An 18,866-nucleotide genomic window follows, 5' to 3' on the forward strand; every position below is an offset into this window, starting at 1 on the left:
TGTTAGGCCCCAGACTTTGGGGACAAAGACCACCCATCCTGTTGTACCCTGTCTAAATTCCAGACCCACAGAATCTGTGAGCATAATAATAAAAGAATTGTTGTCTTTCACTACTCAGTTTTGGAGTAATTTGTTGCAAGGCAACAGTAATTACCATATTTCCTCATGTATAAGATGCAGCTTAATTTTAGGGTCCAAAATTTGAAAAAAAATGTATTACATAAAGTTATATTGAACTCAAGTTTTATTCATCATAAAATTCATACAACTCCTCATCCATGCGAAAAAGCAAGAAATGCAAGTAAAAAAAAAACCCTACATCCACCGTATAGGATGCACCAAGTTTTTTAGACCCCCAAATTTTTCGAAAATGGGTACATCTTATATATGATACATGGGGAAATATGGTAACGTAGGTCTATCTATCCATGAAGCATTTACCACATGGAAAGTTTTCATCAAGGTCTGAGATACCACATAGAAATATGACACAGACCCTGCCCTGGAGGAGAGAACACTAGCTGGGGAAGCAGGTGCATCAACAATGTCCCCTACATTGTGACAGCTGGCATTGGAGGCACAGTGTGTACTGAGGGTGCTGAAGACAGTGGTGGGTGGTCTACAGGGAATGGGCAGAGTGAGGCCGGAGGGCAGTAGGGGAAGGAGTCAAGGGTCTTGCCTGCTGGAAGAAGGTTTGGAATCTCTCCAAGAGGCCAGAAGTTGGTAAACTGCAGCCTCAGATCAAATCTGACCTGTTGCCTGTTTTGGTAAAGTTTTACGGGAACACAGCCAAGCCCATTCATTCATGTACTGTCTGTGGCTGGTTTCACACTACAATGGCAGTTGTGACAGAGATCAAATCGCCTGCAAAGAAAATATTTACTACCTAGCCCTTTACAGAAAAAAAAAAATGTTTGCTGACCCCTGCCATAGGCAATGGGGAACTAGGAAGGAATTTTCAGTGGGAGAGTGCCATAATTACAGAGAATGGTGACCCGGAGCAGGAGTGGGAGGGGGGAAGAAAGGCCTTTGCTAGGTCAGGAAGGCTTAACCTCATTCTGGTCACCCCCCTCCTGTGAGAATCTGAAGAGAGCTCTGGACCCTACCTAAAAGAAGCGCTCAGATACATACATAAACACTTGTATGTAGAAATCCCAGGCGGTGAGTCACTACTATTTGAGTTCATCCTTATCAGGTGCCCCAAGGAGCCCCATTTCACAGGTGAGAAAACAAGGCTTAGAGAACTTGCCTAAGATCCCTGGGCTGATAAATGGCGAACCCAGGTAACTAGACTAAAGCCCAGGTGTCCTCCACCGCTGGAGAATTCAACCCCCGCCAGTAATGGAAGAGCTGGGATTTGCTCGGGAGGATGATACAAAATGTTAGGTATTGAGGTGGTGTGTCTCACAAAATGCCATGTCTCTGTCTTATAAGTGTTTTGTGAGAAAAGGCATCCTGAAAAGTGGTACCAGCCTTCTGGGGTGCCCAGCAGTCCTAGGGCCAGATCGGGGGAGTTCTTCTCTGGCCGGGGCAGCATGTGGGCAGGAGGGTAGCTGGGGCAGTGGAGAGCTCGTCTCAAGTCTGCCGCCTATAAACTGTATGACCTGGGGCAAGAACCGAGATTACTTGGAACTCAGGTTTCTTGAGCTTTACACCTGGGTTGCTCACAGCCCCTGGAGTTGCTGGGAGAATTGAATGGGATGAGTTTACAGTAATTAGCCCAGTGCCAAGCGCACAGTAGGTGTGTCACTGACTGCTTATCCCCCACTGAGTTAAATGATATGTTCCGAGAAGCCAGGGACCCTCTTTCTTGTGTTTTGTCCTCATTGCCTGGGTCCATCTCGGCTGCAGTAGAGGGAGGACAGAAGATGAGCTGTCACCTTGTCTTGAATCGTCTCGTCCCTTTCCTGGATCTCCCGCTTGAGGCCCAGGATGTCCTTCTCCAGGGACTTGATGACTCCTTGCAGCTTCACCTGCTCTCCCTTCAGGAGCTCAATGTCATTGGCTCGCTCTTCAATCTCCTTCTGCAGGCTGCTGAACTAAAGACACAAATGGCAACAACAAACACCACGAAGTCTTTGGGCTTGTCTCCATCCTCCCAACTGTCTGTCAGGTTAAAGAGCTCCCTCCCCACTCAGAATTTGATACAGTCAGGAATTTCCCAGGCCAAATGGATCACACAGTATTCTGTCTGATGAATCCAGTCCCATCCCCTATGTGAGGACGGAATGCTTGCTTGCATCAGGAGGCCCTGGAGACCAGCTCCTTGGATGGACCCAGAGTTTTCCATGGCCGCACTGGCCTCGAAAGGTTGGAATCCATGCCCCATCAAGGTCACAAAGATTGAGCCCTAACTGATGAGTCTTCTTAGCCCTGTCCAAGAAGGGAAGACATGATTGGCCCCTGTATTGACTAGTAGCATGATTTTTAATGGGAAGGAACATGAGCTTGTTTTGAACTTGGCTTCTCTATCACTAAATGGGGAAAACTGTGGCAATTCTATAAGGATCTATAAATCGAATCCCTCCTCACTCCAACCATCAGTGACTAAACCCAGCTGCCCCGCCCTGTAGAGTAAGCATCCTACACCCCCGAGCCTTCTCCCACCATGGAGTCTGAACAGGAGCTGCTCAGGACTCCCAGCACCAGGGGCCCAAGGACACCTCCAAGTGAAGACTAGCTCGCCTCCAGACCTCATTTTCGTTTCTATCAGGGCAGGGGTTTAGCTCTGAAAACTGACTAACTCCTTCTTGCTAATAAATGAAAGTGTGAGAGTGTCCATCAGGGTCACAGGGAGCCTCCCTATCCCTGGGAAGAGGAGGGAAGCCCTGACAGTGACCCCTTTAGGGGACGTGGGAAGGCAGAACTCCTCTCCTAACCCACTGGCTGGAGGCGAGGGCCTTCTGGCGGGCCTGGCGCCTGTCCACCTGCCTGCCCCGTGCTCCCACTGCACACTGCCCTTGCCCATCCCAAGTCTCTCAGGGAACAGCCCGATACCTTCTTCCTCATGATGCCTGTTTCTCCTTTGAGCCGAAGGTTTGCCTCCTTTTCATCCCGAAGGCTTTTCTCATACTTAATTTTGATGTCTTGGATTTCTTGGTCTTCATCTTCTTCAATCTGTTTCTTGGTCTCTTCAAACTCCTGAAGCTGCTGTCTGACATCTTCCTGCGCCTGGCTCAGAGAGAGGGACAGTGTGCGCCGGGGAGAAGGGGCACACGGCACACCTGTGCTGGGGGGGGGGGCTGGACCAGATGGGCATATGGGGCCTGTCACGGGGAGTGGGAGGCTGAGTGTCGTTACAGAAACGGAAGCCAGGGCCGTGGCTTCCTGGGTGCCTCCACATTCTTCCCGTCTCTCCTTCTACCTTCCCTTCCTCTCCTACCCGATTAGGCTTAGGCTCCATCACTTCAACCACTGTCTTACTCACACCCCCAAACCCTGCTCCTACCTCTAGCCTTCACATTGACACTCAGGCTTCCTCCGGCTTTTTTTCACTGAACTTGTGGCACTTGTAATTTTATAGCTGTTTGTGAGATTACTTGAGTGTGTCTCCCATTAGATGTAAGTCCCTTGAAGGTAGAGGTCCTATTGTGCCCACCACTGAGTTCCCAGCGCACAACACACACCAGCACACAGCAAGTACGCAGTCAATATCTGAATGAACGAGCGAACCTTTCCTTCTGCTCTCCGGATCCTCAGTCCAACCAACCCTGATCTCCCACCTGCCACATGGTTCTTGAATCCATCCACTTCCCTGACTGCCTCCACCACTACCCAAGCCACTGTCATCTCATGCCTGGACTCCTGACCCGTCTTCCATCTCCACTCATGCCTCCCTCCAGTCTGTTCCTACTCTCTAGTCATGGGGAGCTTTCTACATCACACACCTGAGCATGCTGCCCCCATCTTGAAACCCTTCCATGGGCTGCCCCTTTTTCTCAGGATAGAGTCCAGACTCTCGAGCTGGGTCTACGAGGCTATGCATGAGTTAGCACTGGCTCACCCCTCAGCCTCAGCCTCCACTCCCACCCCAACCTCTGGCCAGAGTAAAAAAACTAACTTCAGTTCCCCCAAACGCGCATGTTTCTCAGCTGCAGGGCTTGGCACACGCTGTCCCTCTGTTTTGGCCCTCTTCCGTGACTCTCTCCTCTTCTTCCTTTGCTTTGGCTCAGCTATCATTTCTTGCCATTCCCCATCACTTTGTTATGTGGTAACTGCCTGCCTGACAGACTCCTGCACTGGAATGGAAGCTCCTTGGTGGCCAGGCCACATCTCTCTGATCAACACTGTGAACTCTCACCGCAGCACTGATAACGGTTCTGATGTGGTTTGGTTGCAGTGCCGAGAAAAAGGAATTTTAAACAATCCGAATTTTGAGAAGCTTGGGCTTTTGCAGAGAGATTTATTCAGAGTTGAAATAGGAGGTTGCTTACAGGCTTTCAGTGTCTTATTTCCCTTTGTCCCATCAAGGAAAAAGTCCAGTCTTGTCTTCAGTAAGCCCAGTATAAAGACTATAAAGTCCAGATATACTCAGTCCAGCCCGGGCACTGCTCGAAGCCTGCACTTGGGAGGCCGCCGCCGCTAGCCCATGTTGCACGGCTGCCAATGAGTGTCTATCAGCAGGGAGGCAGAGAACTGGCAGAAGGGGCTGGATCTCTGTTAAGCCCACGGTTATATTTCTGGACTGGGAGGGATTAGCTTTCCTTTAAGCTAACCAACTAGTTAGCTTAAAGTGTTGGTTCCTCCCACTAATCAATTAGATCCTTCTGGGCTAGATTGACAGGCCTCTGTGGTCACCATTCTGGCTTCCACTGTGCCTCCTTAAACTGGAAGCACAGAAGCGCGTCCCTCCAGCCCTGGACCAGCAGTGCCTTGGGGAGATTCCTTCCAAACCTGAGTACACAGGGCTAGGACACAATGGGCTGTGAGGGCACAATGGGTTCCTGAACGTGCCATTGAGCCTGTCGATACTTTAGCCTTCTAGCCAATTAAGCTAAATGTGATGTTGAAAGCTTCTTACTGAAGCAAGCTTTCCAAGTTTTAATAAATATATGTTCAACTCCCTTTGCTCTCTTTCCTCATCAATATTTAGCTACCTGCCTACATGAACATTCCCCCCCCCCCGAGGCCCCTGTAACCTTAGGACCACATCGGAACTGGCATGAGCACCTGGTCCACAACTGATGCCGAGTGAGTAAGAGCCTAGAGGGCCCAGACGCTGGAATAACTAACTAACACTTGCTTGGCAAGCGACTAGGGCACGGCTCCTCTTTGCTTACCGCCACCGAGTGGTGGAACTTAGATTATATCAGAATCGACTGCTTTCCTCTCTTAACGATCCTGGAGCTCCCCCAGGCGGCCTGGACCGTGCCTGGACTGTGTGTTTCGAGGGCTAAGAGAGTCAAAATGATTTTAAAACTTGGCTCAAGGGCCCCCCCGAGAAAGGCTTCTCTTTTTGCCCATCACAGGTCACCAAACTCCTGCCAAATAGAAGCATGGCAAGCTCAGCTCTTTCTGAAGCCTAAAGTGGCCCACAGCGCCTGCTCTTTTTCTAGTAGATGCTGATAAGAAGGAAAAGCAGCCCGGCCAGGTTAGCTAAGACTGCATGCCAGGTGGAAGCTCCCCAGAAAAGGTCTGAGTTGAAATCTTGTTGACTCAAAAGAAGAAATGCATTGTGATCACTGTGGGAGGTCCCAGGAGGAAGGCCAGCCTCTCCTCTCTCTGGATGGACTCAACATTCCTAGAGGCACAGTTCTGAATGCAGGAAGCCACTGTGTGAGGCACCGGGAGAAAGGGGTCTGGGGCCCTGAGAATACCAGGGGAGGCTGTTCAGCCCTGTGGGAGGCGGGGAGGGGCTAGGAAAGAATTCCCCAAGGAGTTGGCTCTTGTCCTGAGTCCGTAAGGCGAGCACAAGTGGCCAGGAGAAGGGGAAGGAGTCCTGGGTAGAGAAGTCATCCTGAGCAGAGGCTCAGAGGTTGTGTGGGAAACTCCCAGCTCTTCCATAGTTTTAGAGGGGAGGGAGCGGGACAGGGACAGCCACAGGTGGGGCTGGGAAGGTGGGCAGATCCGAGTCAGAGAGGCTCTTGCAAGCTGTGTTACCCACATGAACCATGTGAGGTGAGGTTGGGGGGTTAATTCCCTCACCAGCTGTGTCAGTGCCCAGCCTGCTCTGCGGCTCCTGTCATCAGGAGGCCCCACCCCGCCTCTCCCCACATCTATTCCCACTGTCCTGTCACCTTCCCAGGTCACTGAAGACTTCCAGGTGTCCATCCAGTCTTCCCTGCCACACCTGGGGCTGGTTATAGAGGGTGCCGTGATGTCTCCTTTACTGACCCCCCTGGGCCTGGACCAGATGGCTGGTCACTGGCGGACCTTTGCTCTCTATGGCACTGCTCAATAAAACCCAGCTGTGACGCAGGGCTGCTGTGCCTTCCTCACTCACACACTACTTGCGGTGCCTTCTGTGGAACGGCGTGCACAGACTGGTGGATTAGTCACCAGAATTCATGTCCCAAACCTAAGCTGCGCTCCCAGCCACCTACCCGCCAGACCTCTTGGTCATTCCAGTCCTGGTTCCCTTAAAAACATACTGCACCCCTTTGTGACTCTCCTGCGCCCTCACTCTCAGCACACCATCCCCACAATGTCACGTCTAAAGAAGGCCACCTGGCCTCTCTCCATTTCTTCATCTTGGGAAACCATGTTCTGGCAGCTCTGACCGCTGGAACAGCCCATCACACTGCTCAGCCTGGACGCCCTTCCTCTTGCGTCTCCCCGGCTCCCGTTCATTCTAACTGCCCTTCCTCCTGGACCTCAGTAGCTCCTGAGACCCTTGCCTGACCTCTGGGGGGTGGGGGGCTGGCGCCCTTCGTCTGCACTCACTCACTATCCTGTCACACCTGTGTGAGTGTCGATGTCCATGACCACCTCCCTCACCCAACTAGAGCCGTGTTTTATGTTTTATTTTTCTTGGTTGCCCAGCACTCGGGCTGGTATGCCAACAAGACGCTGTGTTTGCTAAATCAGTAAAGCGGTGACTTCATCTTGTAAGATGTAAGCAGTGACTAAGGGGTTTCAGGCAGCCACCTTCATCATTCAGGGCCCTCCAGGGTCTATAAGCTTCTTCTAGAACGATCTCCCTTGTTCTTAAGCCTTGAAGGTACAGTTAACATAGAATAATAGGTATGAACTTAGTCTGCCCAAGGAATTCCAGTCTCAAAAACTGAGCTCCACCTAGCCCAGCGAGTCCCCGGTCTGCAGAGAACAGTGTAGGAGACAAAGGTCGAAGGGCACACACGCTGAGAGGAAGTCGAGGAGGGGGGCCGGGCGAGGCTGTCTCCCCACAGCTCTCTGGCTTGTTCACAGGCACAGGCTGGGCCCGCAGGACGCACGGTGGGAGGGAGGACAGCTTGGCTTCCCGTGAGTACCTCTTCCAGAAGGGTGGTTTTCTCCTGCAGTTTGGCCTCGTAAAACTCGGTCAGCTCCTCCAGGGCCTGGCTCTTGGTCTCATCGTTATCCCGAAGTTGTTTCTCATACTCCTCCTGCATCCTTTGGGACTTGAGCTGCAATTCCTGGTACTTCTCATATTCTAGAAGTAACTTTTGGTTGTTGCAACATTCTGAAGAGAAGAAAGGGAGGTTTTTAAGGCGGGACCACAGCACCAACCTCAGGGACCCCTAGGCCATGTGTGGTCCCCCCCCCCCCTTACAGTACCAGTTAGAACATCCGCCTCCAAAGCCAAGAGTCACATGCCTGCCTGTCCTCCTCACCTGCCCACAACTCCAATCACCTCACTGGGCACCAAACTCCCTCTCCTTTGCTGTCTAGGCAGAAAGGTTTCCCGGTCAGTGCAGGTGGGGTGTTAGGGGTTCAGGGCCAAGAAGAGTGTCCTGAGTGTGCAAAATAGGTAGTAGTATCCTCATTTTACAGAAGAGTAAGCTGAGGCCCGGTGAAGTTAGGTGACTCCCTAGTGCTCCTAGCAAGTACACGGTGAGTCTGAGAGTCTCTCAGGCTCCAAACCTGCACTTTGCCATATCTCCTCCTGGCTTGTGTTTAACCTGTGTTTAATGAATGAGTTCCAGGGGATAAATGCAGCCTGTTTTTAGACAAAGCCGTACCATCTGGGACTTCTGCCTCTAACCAACCACCCTCTGCCCACACACGGCCTCTACTATAGACTCACCCAGGTCCTGCACTTCCCGGGTTTGTTTTTCCAGGAGTTCATCCATGCGTTCACGATGAGATATATCCTGCTTTTCTTTTTCTGTTCTTAAAACCTAAAACACAGGGTCAGATGTTCTTGTGTCTACTCATCTGCTGAAAGCACTACTGGGGCAAGAACACATTTACAAGTGACATCCGCCTCCACTCACAAACATTGCTCAATCTTGTATTTTGTACCAAGCCCTGCACTATGAGCCGTTATCATTTTATTTACATTACATTCTGCTCTAAAATTCTGTACTTTCACTGTTTATGTGCTTCTACTCAGTGGGTCTTAATGAGTTCAGTTGTGAACATGTAGCAAATGCAATTTGGGGTGAAAAAATTAGGATTCAGTGAAATCCTTTGTTGTCAACCCATTTTTGTTAATTAAATGCTTAGATATGTTAATGTGTCAATTTCTAAGGAAGTGTTTCTTATTTTTTGTTTTTTTTGTGTGTGACAGTGACAGAGAGAGGGACAGATAGGGACAGACAGACGGGAAGGGAGAGAGATGAGAAGCATCAATTTTTTGTTGCGGTTCCTTAGTTGTTCATTGATTGATTTCTCATATGTGCCTTGACCAGGGGGCTACAGCAGCCCTAGTGACCACTTGCTCAAACCAGTGACCTTGGTTGGGTTCAAGCTGGTGAGCCTTGCTCAAACCAAATGAACCTGCACTCAAGCCAGTGACCTTGGGGTTTCGAACCTGGGTCCTCCGTGTCCCAGTCCAATGCTCCATTCACTGCGCCACCGCCTGGTCAGGCAGGAAGTGTTTTCTTTAATGGAGCAGGGAAGCTCCTTTCAGCTGTGTGTGTGGGGGTGCTTCCTCTAGGATCTAAGTTGATGCTTAGCTTATGGAGGGCACTGGATCAAAGTCTGCTGACTGAATGAATGAATTAACAGCCAGGTTTTTTGGGTTTTTTTTTACATTTTTGTTTTTTCCAAACCTTCTGACCCACGGAGATAACATAAAATAACAAATATCCCTGTGAGCAAAAAAAAAGGGGGGGTTTGGATGAAGGGCCAGGCACATTGGTGCAGAACAAAGAAATGACTCAGAGTTCAGGACCAAATCTTACTATAGGAAGACCATTTAGACTAATTTTATTTAACCTACCAACAATCCCGAGATCAATATCCTGTTACCTTTTTTCTTTCTGTATTTAGTTTTCTTGTGAGCTTTTCATTTTGTTTTTAAGTAAGTTTCTTTTGACAATAAAGGTAGTGTATCCTCATTGTACATAATTTGGAAATTATATAAAAATATAGAGAAAATTTAAATTATCCATAATTCCAGTTTTCCAGAGATAATCACATTGTTAGCTATTCTTTAAAAAATTATTCCATGCGTATTTATTTTCCTTAATAATATTTACTATAGTTTCATATTCTGCTTTTGTTCACTTAGCACTTTACTGTAATCATTTCTGATGTTATCAGTTACGCTTTCAAATTACACATTATCATGTATCTTATTGCATGAGCATATGCCAGTTTCATCTTCAGTCCACTGGAGTAAATAAGAAGCCTCTTGTTATTTGTGGTTGCCATTCTCTCTCAAACAGACCTGGTTTTTGGTTTTCAAGAACTCCATTTCCTGGAGGAACTTGTCTGTTAGGTCCTTAATCTTCTCAGTGTAGTTCATATCCTTTAGTCGCAATTGATACTCATTCTCCATCTTTAATTCTTCCACACGAGTCTTCAGCTCTATCATGACCTGAGCCTTTGGGAGAAGGGCACAGAAGCAAGAATATTCACAGTGTGGGCGAATTAAATTATTACATTAGCCCTTCCCTTAAATCTTGGCACTTTCTAACATATGCTTTATTATTCTAATCCTTCTAATCCTTCTAATCCTTTGTTATTCTATCCTTCTTGGAACTTAGAATTTAAGCTCCAAGAAAACTGAGATCTTCATTGGGTTTGTATGCTGATATATCCCAGTACCTAAACACTTAGCAGGCACTTGAAAAATATTTGTTGAACCATGATTGCTGCCCCTGTGTAACTTACAGTCAGAGAACTTATAGACCAAGGCAGCTGAAGAGACACAGCATTATGCATCGGGATAAGTGTTCCAAGCTGGGTGGTTCTCAGGACTGTTCATCTGTCACTCTCAATGTCTGTTATGCCTAGTCTGTCTCACTGTTATTATTTTAATTTAGGTCCTAAGTCTTTCCACCTTCCTGGATTCTATGTCCAACCCATTATATTCGACATCGCCACAGTTTTATAAAAATACTGTAATACACACACCCTCATTTAAAAAAATAGTTAATGTTGATGACAGGAGGTGAGAACACAGGTATTTTCCTCTTGCTCCCCTATGAATATACTCTGTGCACCCCTCGTCATCATTGCTGGTCAGTCTCCCCCACTGCCGTGGGTGACCAGAGAGCAAGGGATGGTGACACACGTTTCTGTGCTCCCAGCAGTGGACTAGTGGGAGTCTGGCACCCAGGAAGTACTGAGATGAGCCACAAACACAAGTTGCATGTGCAAAGTCAAGAGGGCAAGAGCGAGGATGCCTGGGCAGGTCACTGCGTGTGATTTGGTGGAGGTGGGAGGCAGATGGCGAGAGGAGAGGCTGAGACTGGGTCCGACCATGAAGGTCCTGGGAGGGCCTTGGAAGGCCCTTGTCCCACCTGATTAAGCTGACTTTGGTCTTAAACAGACCTCTCTGATGGCAGCGTGCAGCACGGGCTAGATCCAGGCCTGAAGGCAGGGGGACTGCACAGGCCAGGTGGCGTAGCAGCCTGACAGGAGGCAGGGGTGGGGAGCAGAGAGCAGGGGAAAAATCCGAGAGAGGGATTTTAGGGAATGTGGGGCCTGACTGGGTGTGGGGTGATGGTGTGAGGTGCAGGGCAGAGGACTGGGCATGGAGACCGTTTCTCTGGCGGGACTGATCCCCGTGGGTGCACTTGGCCTGTCTGGCTTCATTCACTGCTTTATCACCGCCTATTCGCTGCCTGTCAGCCTGGCACAGGACCAGCAACACTGTCAACACTGAATAAATATTTATCAAATGAATAAGTGATCCCAGGGATCTGCCTGGGACGAGGGAACACGCTGGTCGTGGGGTGAGCCGGTGCTGGACACGTGTCTGAAGTACATGCTCGTCGTCCTGCCTCAGCCCTGCTCTCTGCTGCGGCAGCATAGTCTCTCCAGGACGCCAGTCTTTCAAGTCCTTCCCTAACCTGTCTATCCGTAGGTCTTGGGAACAATTTCCAAACTCTAAAACATGGTGTAAAGGCCCCTCACAATCTCTCTCCAGCACCTCCAGCCCCTCCCTCCCGCACACCCTCTCTCCGCCAGCCCAACCTAGCCCGGGCATCTTCCCCAGAGCAATCCTCCCTCGTCCCTCTGCACACACGTATTCCTTAGTATTAAGATCCTTTCCTATTTGTTCTGGAAGGCTCCATCCCAGGCTTATTTCCTGTGGCACCACCTGGCCTAGGTCAGGGTCCCTTCTCCTGTGCCCCCACAGCATTGTTCCTTCATATCACCCATTACACCCCAATTCCCTTTTTAAAATTTCACCTCTACTTCCTCCTTGGCTATAAGCTGAAGGACCCTCTATGTCTTTCATTTCTATGATCCGGACCTTAGTACAGTGTCAGGTACACAGCAGCTCCTCTGCAAATGCTCACTGGATGAATGAATGAATGAACGGCTGAAGGCATGGGCAAATCACGGCCTGAGAGACACTGACATAGACTGTCATCGAACATAAAGAAAGGAGGCCCTGGCCGGTTGGCTCAGTGGTAGAGCGTCGGCCTGGTGTGCGGGGGACTCGGGTTCGATTCCCAGCCAGGGCACATAGGAGAAGCGCCCATTTGCTTCTCCACCCCCCACTCCTTCCTCTCTGTCTCTCTCTTCCCCTCCCGCAGCCAAGGCTCCATTGGAGCAAGGATGTCCCGGGCGCTGGGGATGGCTCCTTGGCCTCTGCCCCAGGCACTAGAGTGGCTCTGGTCGCGGCAGAGCGACGCCCCGGAGGGGCAGAGCATCGCCCCCTGGTGGGCAGAGCGTTGCCCCTGGTGGGCGTGCCGGGTGGATTCCGGTCGGGCGCATGTGGGAGTCTGTCTGACTGTCTCTCCCCGTTTCCAGCTTCAGAAAAATACAAAAAAAAAAAAAAAAAAAAAAGAAAGGAGCTGAGAATTCTGGGGAATGTGACTTTTAAAGGACAGGTGGAGGAAGAGCCAGGGAAAAACAGAGAGGCTCCCAGAGAATAATAAGAACATGGTCTCATGGACACCAGGAGAGAGAAGGGGGTTTCAGGATGAGCAGTGCCTGCAGCAGTCATTTCCAGCTGGGCAGCAGGTCTGCCAGGCCACGCTGGGGGCAGGGGCAGGAGTCAGCACAGGCACCTCAGGCTGTTGGTGCAGCCCAGTGTCTCCTGTTTGATCCCCCCTACCCTCTAGGAAGAAGAGTGAAGAAAACAGAGGGAAGAGGAAACATATTTTCCTGCCTGCAGTAGGTCAGATCCCAACTCTCAAAGTCTCTTTCTGAGTTTTCTCCCACTTTGCCTTTCCTGCAGAAAGTTCCGGGGGCTCTAGGAGGGGCCCCCAGGAAATGCCAGGGTTCTTTGGGGGCCATTTTGGCATTGCTGGTCTGGTGGTTTCACTTGCTTCTATCCCTCATTTGACTGTCAGTTTCCTGATCATGGGACCCAGGCCTGTTTCACACGTGCATCCCCAGCGCCTAGTAAACAGTAGGCTTTCAATAAGTGCACTCTGGAATCTGGATGAACAGCACTGAGGGCGTCATTTTGCCATCCGCTGTAAACCTCTTGAGTTTATCGTTCATTCAGCTTCTCTCTTGGGGAGTAGAATCACAGAGCTATGCACTTGAAGCCCTCAAAACACAGCTAGACAGAATGTTCACTAAAGGAACAAAAGGGAAGGCCCTTTGGGATAAAGAGGGTGGGCTGATTAAATCTGGATCAGAACTCTGGTCCTGTTTCTTGTTAGCTCAGTGACTTTGGACACATTACTCAACCTACCTGAAACCATTTCTCGAAACACGAGAGAATATTTTCTTCATAGATACTATGTGAGATTTAAATAAGAAAATGCTTTTAATTAGCACAATGCCTGGTTCATGGCAAACCTAAAAATGTTGGTTATTGGTTATTATTGATATTGTTTTATTAAAAGGAACAGTTTTCAGGAATGTTTTATATATATATCTCTTTGTTTTTTATTGAGAGAGAGAGGAGAGAGAGAGAGAGGAAGGGAGAGAGAGAGGAGCATCAACTTGTAGTTGCAGCACACTGATTGCTTCTATATGTGCCTTGACCAGAGGGCTGGAGCTGAGCCAGTGACCCCTTGATCAAGCCTGTGACCTTGGGCTTAAGCCAGTGACCATGGGATCATGTTTATGATTCCACACTCAAGCTGGCAACCCTGTGCTCAAGCTGATGAGTCCACGCTCAAACCAGCAACCTCGGGGTTTTGAACCTGGGACCTCAACGTCCCAGGTAGACACTCTATCTACTGTGCCACCAACGGTCAGGCAATGCCTTTATTTTTTCAGGAAGGCACCATATACTAGCTGTTACTAAGTTTCAGTGAAACAACTAGGATATTCAGTTTGTCAGTTCAGTTTTATAAATATTTACTGATTGTCTTCCATGGGCTAGAAACTGTTGGTCATATAAGAGAACTGTATGTTGAGGTTCCTGCCCTCAAAGAGTAAGAAGAGAAAAGCTAGTTCATGGGCTAATGGCAGAGCACAGTATAGATGACCATGTGGCAGAATGACAGGGGCTGTGGAGGAAACATATTAGGTGGCAGTGAGGAGGGCAGCATGGCGGTGTGGGCAGAGAATGTGAGGGAGTGTTGTGTGCCGGGAGCATCCAGGCCATTGGGGGGCCTTGAATGCCAGGCCAGGAGTTTGGACACAGTCTGTAAGAAATGTCCACATCCCTCTTCATTAGATTCGATTCTTACCTTCTCTTCCATGTCTATTTTAGTAACAAGCACCTCTTCGGCAAAGCCTACTTCCCTCTCTCGCTTGATTCCCCGACCCTCCTTATCAAAGACCTTCCAGGTGAACAAGCAGCCATCCTCAGCAACTGTCAGCAGGTACTGGTCATCAAAGGTAAGCAACATCTGAGAAGAAGACAATGGAGAGGAGGCTTTCTGAGGCTCTGAGGACCAGGCAGCTATTGTGCAAGGCCTCCCTACATGCAAGCCCAGGCACAGACTCATGGCATGGGAGTCTCTGTCCTGGGTAAGAGTGAGACAGGAGCCCGCTCGAGTTTCTTGTAACAAATTAAAGAAGCAAGACGATGTCTACGTTCTCTGTGGATTTGGAACCTCAAGTCAATTATTATCACCAGTGGTTCTCAAACTTTTTGAAGTCAGGGCACATTTAAAATCCTACAAATAATTGTAGGCACACTATTTACAAATTTCTGAGAAATATGTTATAATAAAGTCAAATATTAAAGAAAAAAATATAAAGTCCAAGAGTGATTTTATGGTAATTAAATGAAATAAATATGACAAAATTAAATTTATTCTGACATTAAAAATATCTTTATGTTACATTTTTTGTTATGTTTTTTTAGAATTTGTAAAAAAGAGGGGTTAAAAATAAAAAAATGGCAAAAAGTTATCTTTTTATATATATAGATACATTCTTAGTAAGATTTAGTAAATTCGGCAGGTCCTGGCACAAATGTCTTAAGTTTTTTCATTCTTGTGTTTATGAGAAACATGAGCCTGATGTGTTCTAGCGATTTCTTCAATGTTTGGGCATGTATTTGAAAGGCAAACTCTCATTTCCTCGTCAATACATTGAAAAATTCCTCTCTTTTTACTCTTAATTGTGTTGAGTGCAAAAAACCCCCCACCATACATATCATCTTAACTTTACACCAAACAAAGGATAGAAGAAACTTGCCTCCAGTCTTTCTGAGGAACATGGGGGGTAGTGTAAACAAACCAGCACCACAGCTTAACAGCCTTTTACAACCTAATCAGGCAAGTGAGGTGGGGCAGACTGTCAGCTTACAGCCAATTCCCCTCACCTCTGTCCCCTCAAAATCTAAACTCCAAAAACCCTGTTGGGTTTTTGGTCCCCAACAGGCACATATTTCTCTGGAATACCATAGGACGCACCTGGAAATCGTCTAGGGTGCACCAGTGCGCCCTGGCGCACACTTTGAGAACCACTGATCTAGACCAGTGATTTTTCAACCTTTTTTTTTCATGGCACAAACACACACTAATTACTAAGGTCAGCGCCCCTGACTAAATACAACCATTTTCATCTCATGGCACAAATAAATTAGTTACTAAAGAAGAAGAGGTCAGGGCCCCTTTTTCTTTAGTAATTAGTTTATGAGTGCGTGAGAAACAAAGGTTGAAAATCACTGATCTAGACCATACAAAGAACTCTTGTCACTCAACAGTAAAAAGCCCACACAATCCAACTAGAAAGTAGGCAAAAGATACAGAGACATTTCTCAGAAGAGAATGAACAGATGGCAAATGAGGACCTGAAAAGATGTACAACATTATTAGTCATTAGGGAACTGCAAATGAAGACCATGATGAGCTATCACTACACATCTATTAGAACAGCTCAAATAAAAATTGTGACAATACCAAATGCTGGCAATAATGTGGAGAAACTGGCTCTTTAATGCATTGCTGGTGGGAGTGGAAAATAGCATGACAGGCTCTTTAAAAGTGAAACACACACTTACAATACGATCCAGCAATCATACTCATGGGCATTTATCCCAGAGAAACAAAAACGTAGGTCCACACAAAAGCTTGTATATGGTTGTTCATAGCAGCTTTATTTGTAATAGCCCCAAACTGTGAGAAAATGAAAATATCCTGCAATAGGTAGATGGTTAAAAAAAATGATGGTAGAGCCTTCTCATGGAATACTACTTGGCAGTAAAAAGGAATAAATTATTGATCCATGAAATAACTTAGTTGGATCTCAAGGACATTATGCTGAGTGGAAAAAGCCATTCTCACAAGGTCACACACTGTATGATTTCATTTATATAACGTTCTCAAGATGACAAAATTTTAGAAATGGAAAACAAATCGGTGGTTGCCAAGGACTAGGGGTGGGGGTGGTGAAGAGGTATGACTATGCAGGGCCTGGGGAGCTCTCTGTGATGATGGCACAGTTGATAACCGTGGTGGTTACGGAAATCTATGCATGAGATAAAATTCTAGACTTACACACACACATACTGTCCCAATGTCAATTTTTCTGGTTTGGTATCATCCTGTAGTTATATTACATTATATTATCACTGGGGAAACTGGGTGAGGGGGACACAGGACCTCTATGCTATCTTTAAAATTTCCCGTGAGTCTGTTGTTATTTCAAAATAAAACAGAAAAACAAAAGAGCCAATTATGAAAATATCTTCCAACAATCAGCGGTATGTGTCAAAAATCTTAAAGATGTTGATACTCTTGCCCTCAGGAATTCTATCTCTGTCTAGGAATTGAGCTTCAGGAAATAATCAGAGATGATCTTGGAAATCCATAGACAAAGACATTCATTATGTTTAGAAGACAATTTAAATGCCCAGTTATAAGAGAAGAGTTAAATAAGTTAGAGTCCATCACATGATAAAATATTTGCAGAGCTACTAAAATCATGCTTTTTTGAGGACTATTTAATTATTGAATGTGGCAAAGTGCTTATAATGGCATTAAGTAAAAAAAAAAAAAGGCTACAAAAAAGTGTATATATGGTATAACCTCAACTTATTTAAAACAGACACAGTATAAAGGGGTAGAAATTTAAAATGCATCAAAATATTAATGATGATATTATTATGAGGATTTTTATTTCTAAAGTAAACAAGCATTGCTTTTATAATCAGAAGAATAACCATCCACAAGACTTAGAAGATCTGACGGGAAGGTAGGAGGGAATACATTTCAGGAATTTACTTTGGACCCAAGAACCAGGCTCTGTCCAGGAGTGTCCTAGTTTATAATAAAAAATCCTTTCTCAATTAGGATAGTGTCTATAGGGAAGCCAACAGCATTTGGGACATAATAAAAAGTCTCAGGTGTTGGGTGTTTTCAGTCTGGGATAAGAAAGGGGTGGAAGGGGGCAGATACACATTTTCCCAGCGCCTGTTCTTCAGAACTTCATGTAAATACAAACACTACTATTTTAGATGGGAGAAGGAAGGGGCACTTTACAAATGTGTGCTCATGTTATTACCCCCAGGAAGGCCTTTTGTTCCCTCTGGGAGGGGGAGGGGCTCATATCCTGGGTGATGACTCCCTTTGGACCAGAACGCTTGTGTAGAGGAGGAGGAGAGCTATCAGCCAACACTCAGAGCTGGGAGACCACGCCAGCCTGGGAGAGGAGGTCTCGGTGTGGGGCGCCTGCAACATCTCTCAAACGGCCCATTATTATCCATACTATAGTAGTGAACAAACTTGTACATAAATCTTTAGGTGTACCTCTGATTAGTTCCTAAGATAAATTCCTGGGAATAGTTTTTAAAAAGAATATTACTAGTCAGTAAGTGTCTACTGAACGGATGGCTGAAGGAATAAATAAGGAGACAGAAGAGACATTGTTGGGAGGTTGACGTGTGAAGCAGGCACCACGGAGGCAGATTCAGTGGATCTATTGACAGCAAGCTCTGGGACTGAGCCCCGGAAGAAGGTCCTCTCTCACCTTGATGACAGGCCCAGCATGGGCCTGGTAGTCATTGAATTCTTTATGAAAAGGCAGAGGGTACTTCATCGCACGAATGGTTCCCATCGAGGTACCCACAAACATCATGCGTCCCGAGTGAGAGATGGCAATGGCTGTGTAGATGACATCAAATGATGAAATTTCTCGAAGGATCTGGAGAAAAGACAGTTCTGTTCAGTGTGAGAGGTGAGCCATGTTCCCAGTTTCCCAAATCATTCTCTTCTTCTCCTCTAATGCAGTATTAGAGAGAGCGCTGTACTTAAAAAGTGTGTTTCGGTTCGATTCCCGGCCAGGGCACACAGGAGAAGCGCACATTTGCTTCTCCACCCTTCCGCCGCGCTTTCCTCTCTGTCTCTCTCTTCCCCTCCCGCAGCCAAGGCTCCATTGGAGCAAAGAGGCCCAGGCGCTGGGGATGGCTCCTTGGCCTCTGCCCCAGGCGCTAGAGTGGCTCTGGTCGCAACATGGCGATGCCCAGGATGGGCAGAGCATCGCCCCCTGGTGGGCAGAGCGTCGCCCCTGGTGGGCGTGCCGGGTGGATCCCGGTCGGGCCCATGCGGGAGTCTGTCTGACTGTCTCTCCCTGTTTCCAGCTTCAGAAAAATGAAAAAAAAAAAAAAAAAAAAAAAGTGTGTTTCCTCTTTCTGATAGCATCTGCAATGGTGCTTAGCATATAAAAGGCACAAATAAAATGCTTCTTGGCTGCTTGATTGATAATAAATAATTCTACAAGTTAGGAATAACACTAATAAAGGGAAATCTTCAAATAGCACCTGCTAGGTGCCAGCACCTTTCTGTGGCTTTTTTTTTTTTTTTTTGTATTTTTCTGACGTTGGAAATGGGGAGGCAGTCAGACAGACTCCTGCATGCGCCCGACCGGAATCCACCCGGCACGCCCACCAGGGAGCGATGCTCTGCCCATCTGGGGCATCGCTCTGTTGCAACCAGAGCCATTCTAGC

The 18,866-nt window shown here is 47.4% G+C and overlaps 1 protein-coding gene across 4 annotated transcripts in view; it reads right to left on the reverse strand.

The window, feature by feature from the left end:
* CFAP57 (cilia and flagella associated protein 57) overlaps positions 1 to 18,866 on the reverse strand; it is a 57,369-nt gene that overhangs the window by 16,532 nt on the left and 21,971 nt on the right. For all 4 annotated transcript variants that reach the window (XM_066269452.1, XM_066269453.1, XM_066269451.1 and 1 more), the window contains 7 exons: positions 17,890 to 18,063; positions 14,157 to 14,318; positions 9,773 to 9,928; positions 8,183 to 8,276; positions 7,428 to 7,618; positions 2,998 to 3,171; positions 1,881 to 2,039 (listed from right to left, as the gene is read on the reverse strand). In XM_066269452.1, the coding sequence (XP_066125549.1) occupies positions 1,881 to 2,039; positions 2,998 to 3,171; positions 7,428 to 7,618; positions 8,183 to 8,276; positions 9,773 to 9,928; positions 14,157 to 14,318; positions 17,890 to 18,063 (1,110 nt within the window). The remainder of the gene's footprint in view (positions 1 to 1,880; positions 2,040 to 2,997; positions 3,172 to 7,427; positions 7,619 to 8,182; positions 8,277 to 9,772; positions 9,929 to 14,156; positions 14,319 to 17,889; positions 18,064 to 18,866) is intronic.

Source organism: Saccopteryx bilineata, chromosome 3 (genome assembly GCF_036850765.1).
Source record: "Saccopteryx bilineata isolate mSacBil1 chromosome 3, mSacBil1_pri_phased_curated, whole genome shotgun sequence".
Lineage (NCBI taxonomy): Eukaryota > Metazoa > Chordata > Mammalia > Chiroptera > Emballonuridae > Saccopteryx > Saccopteryx bilineata.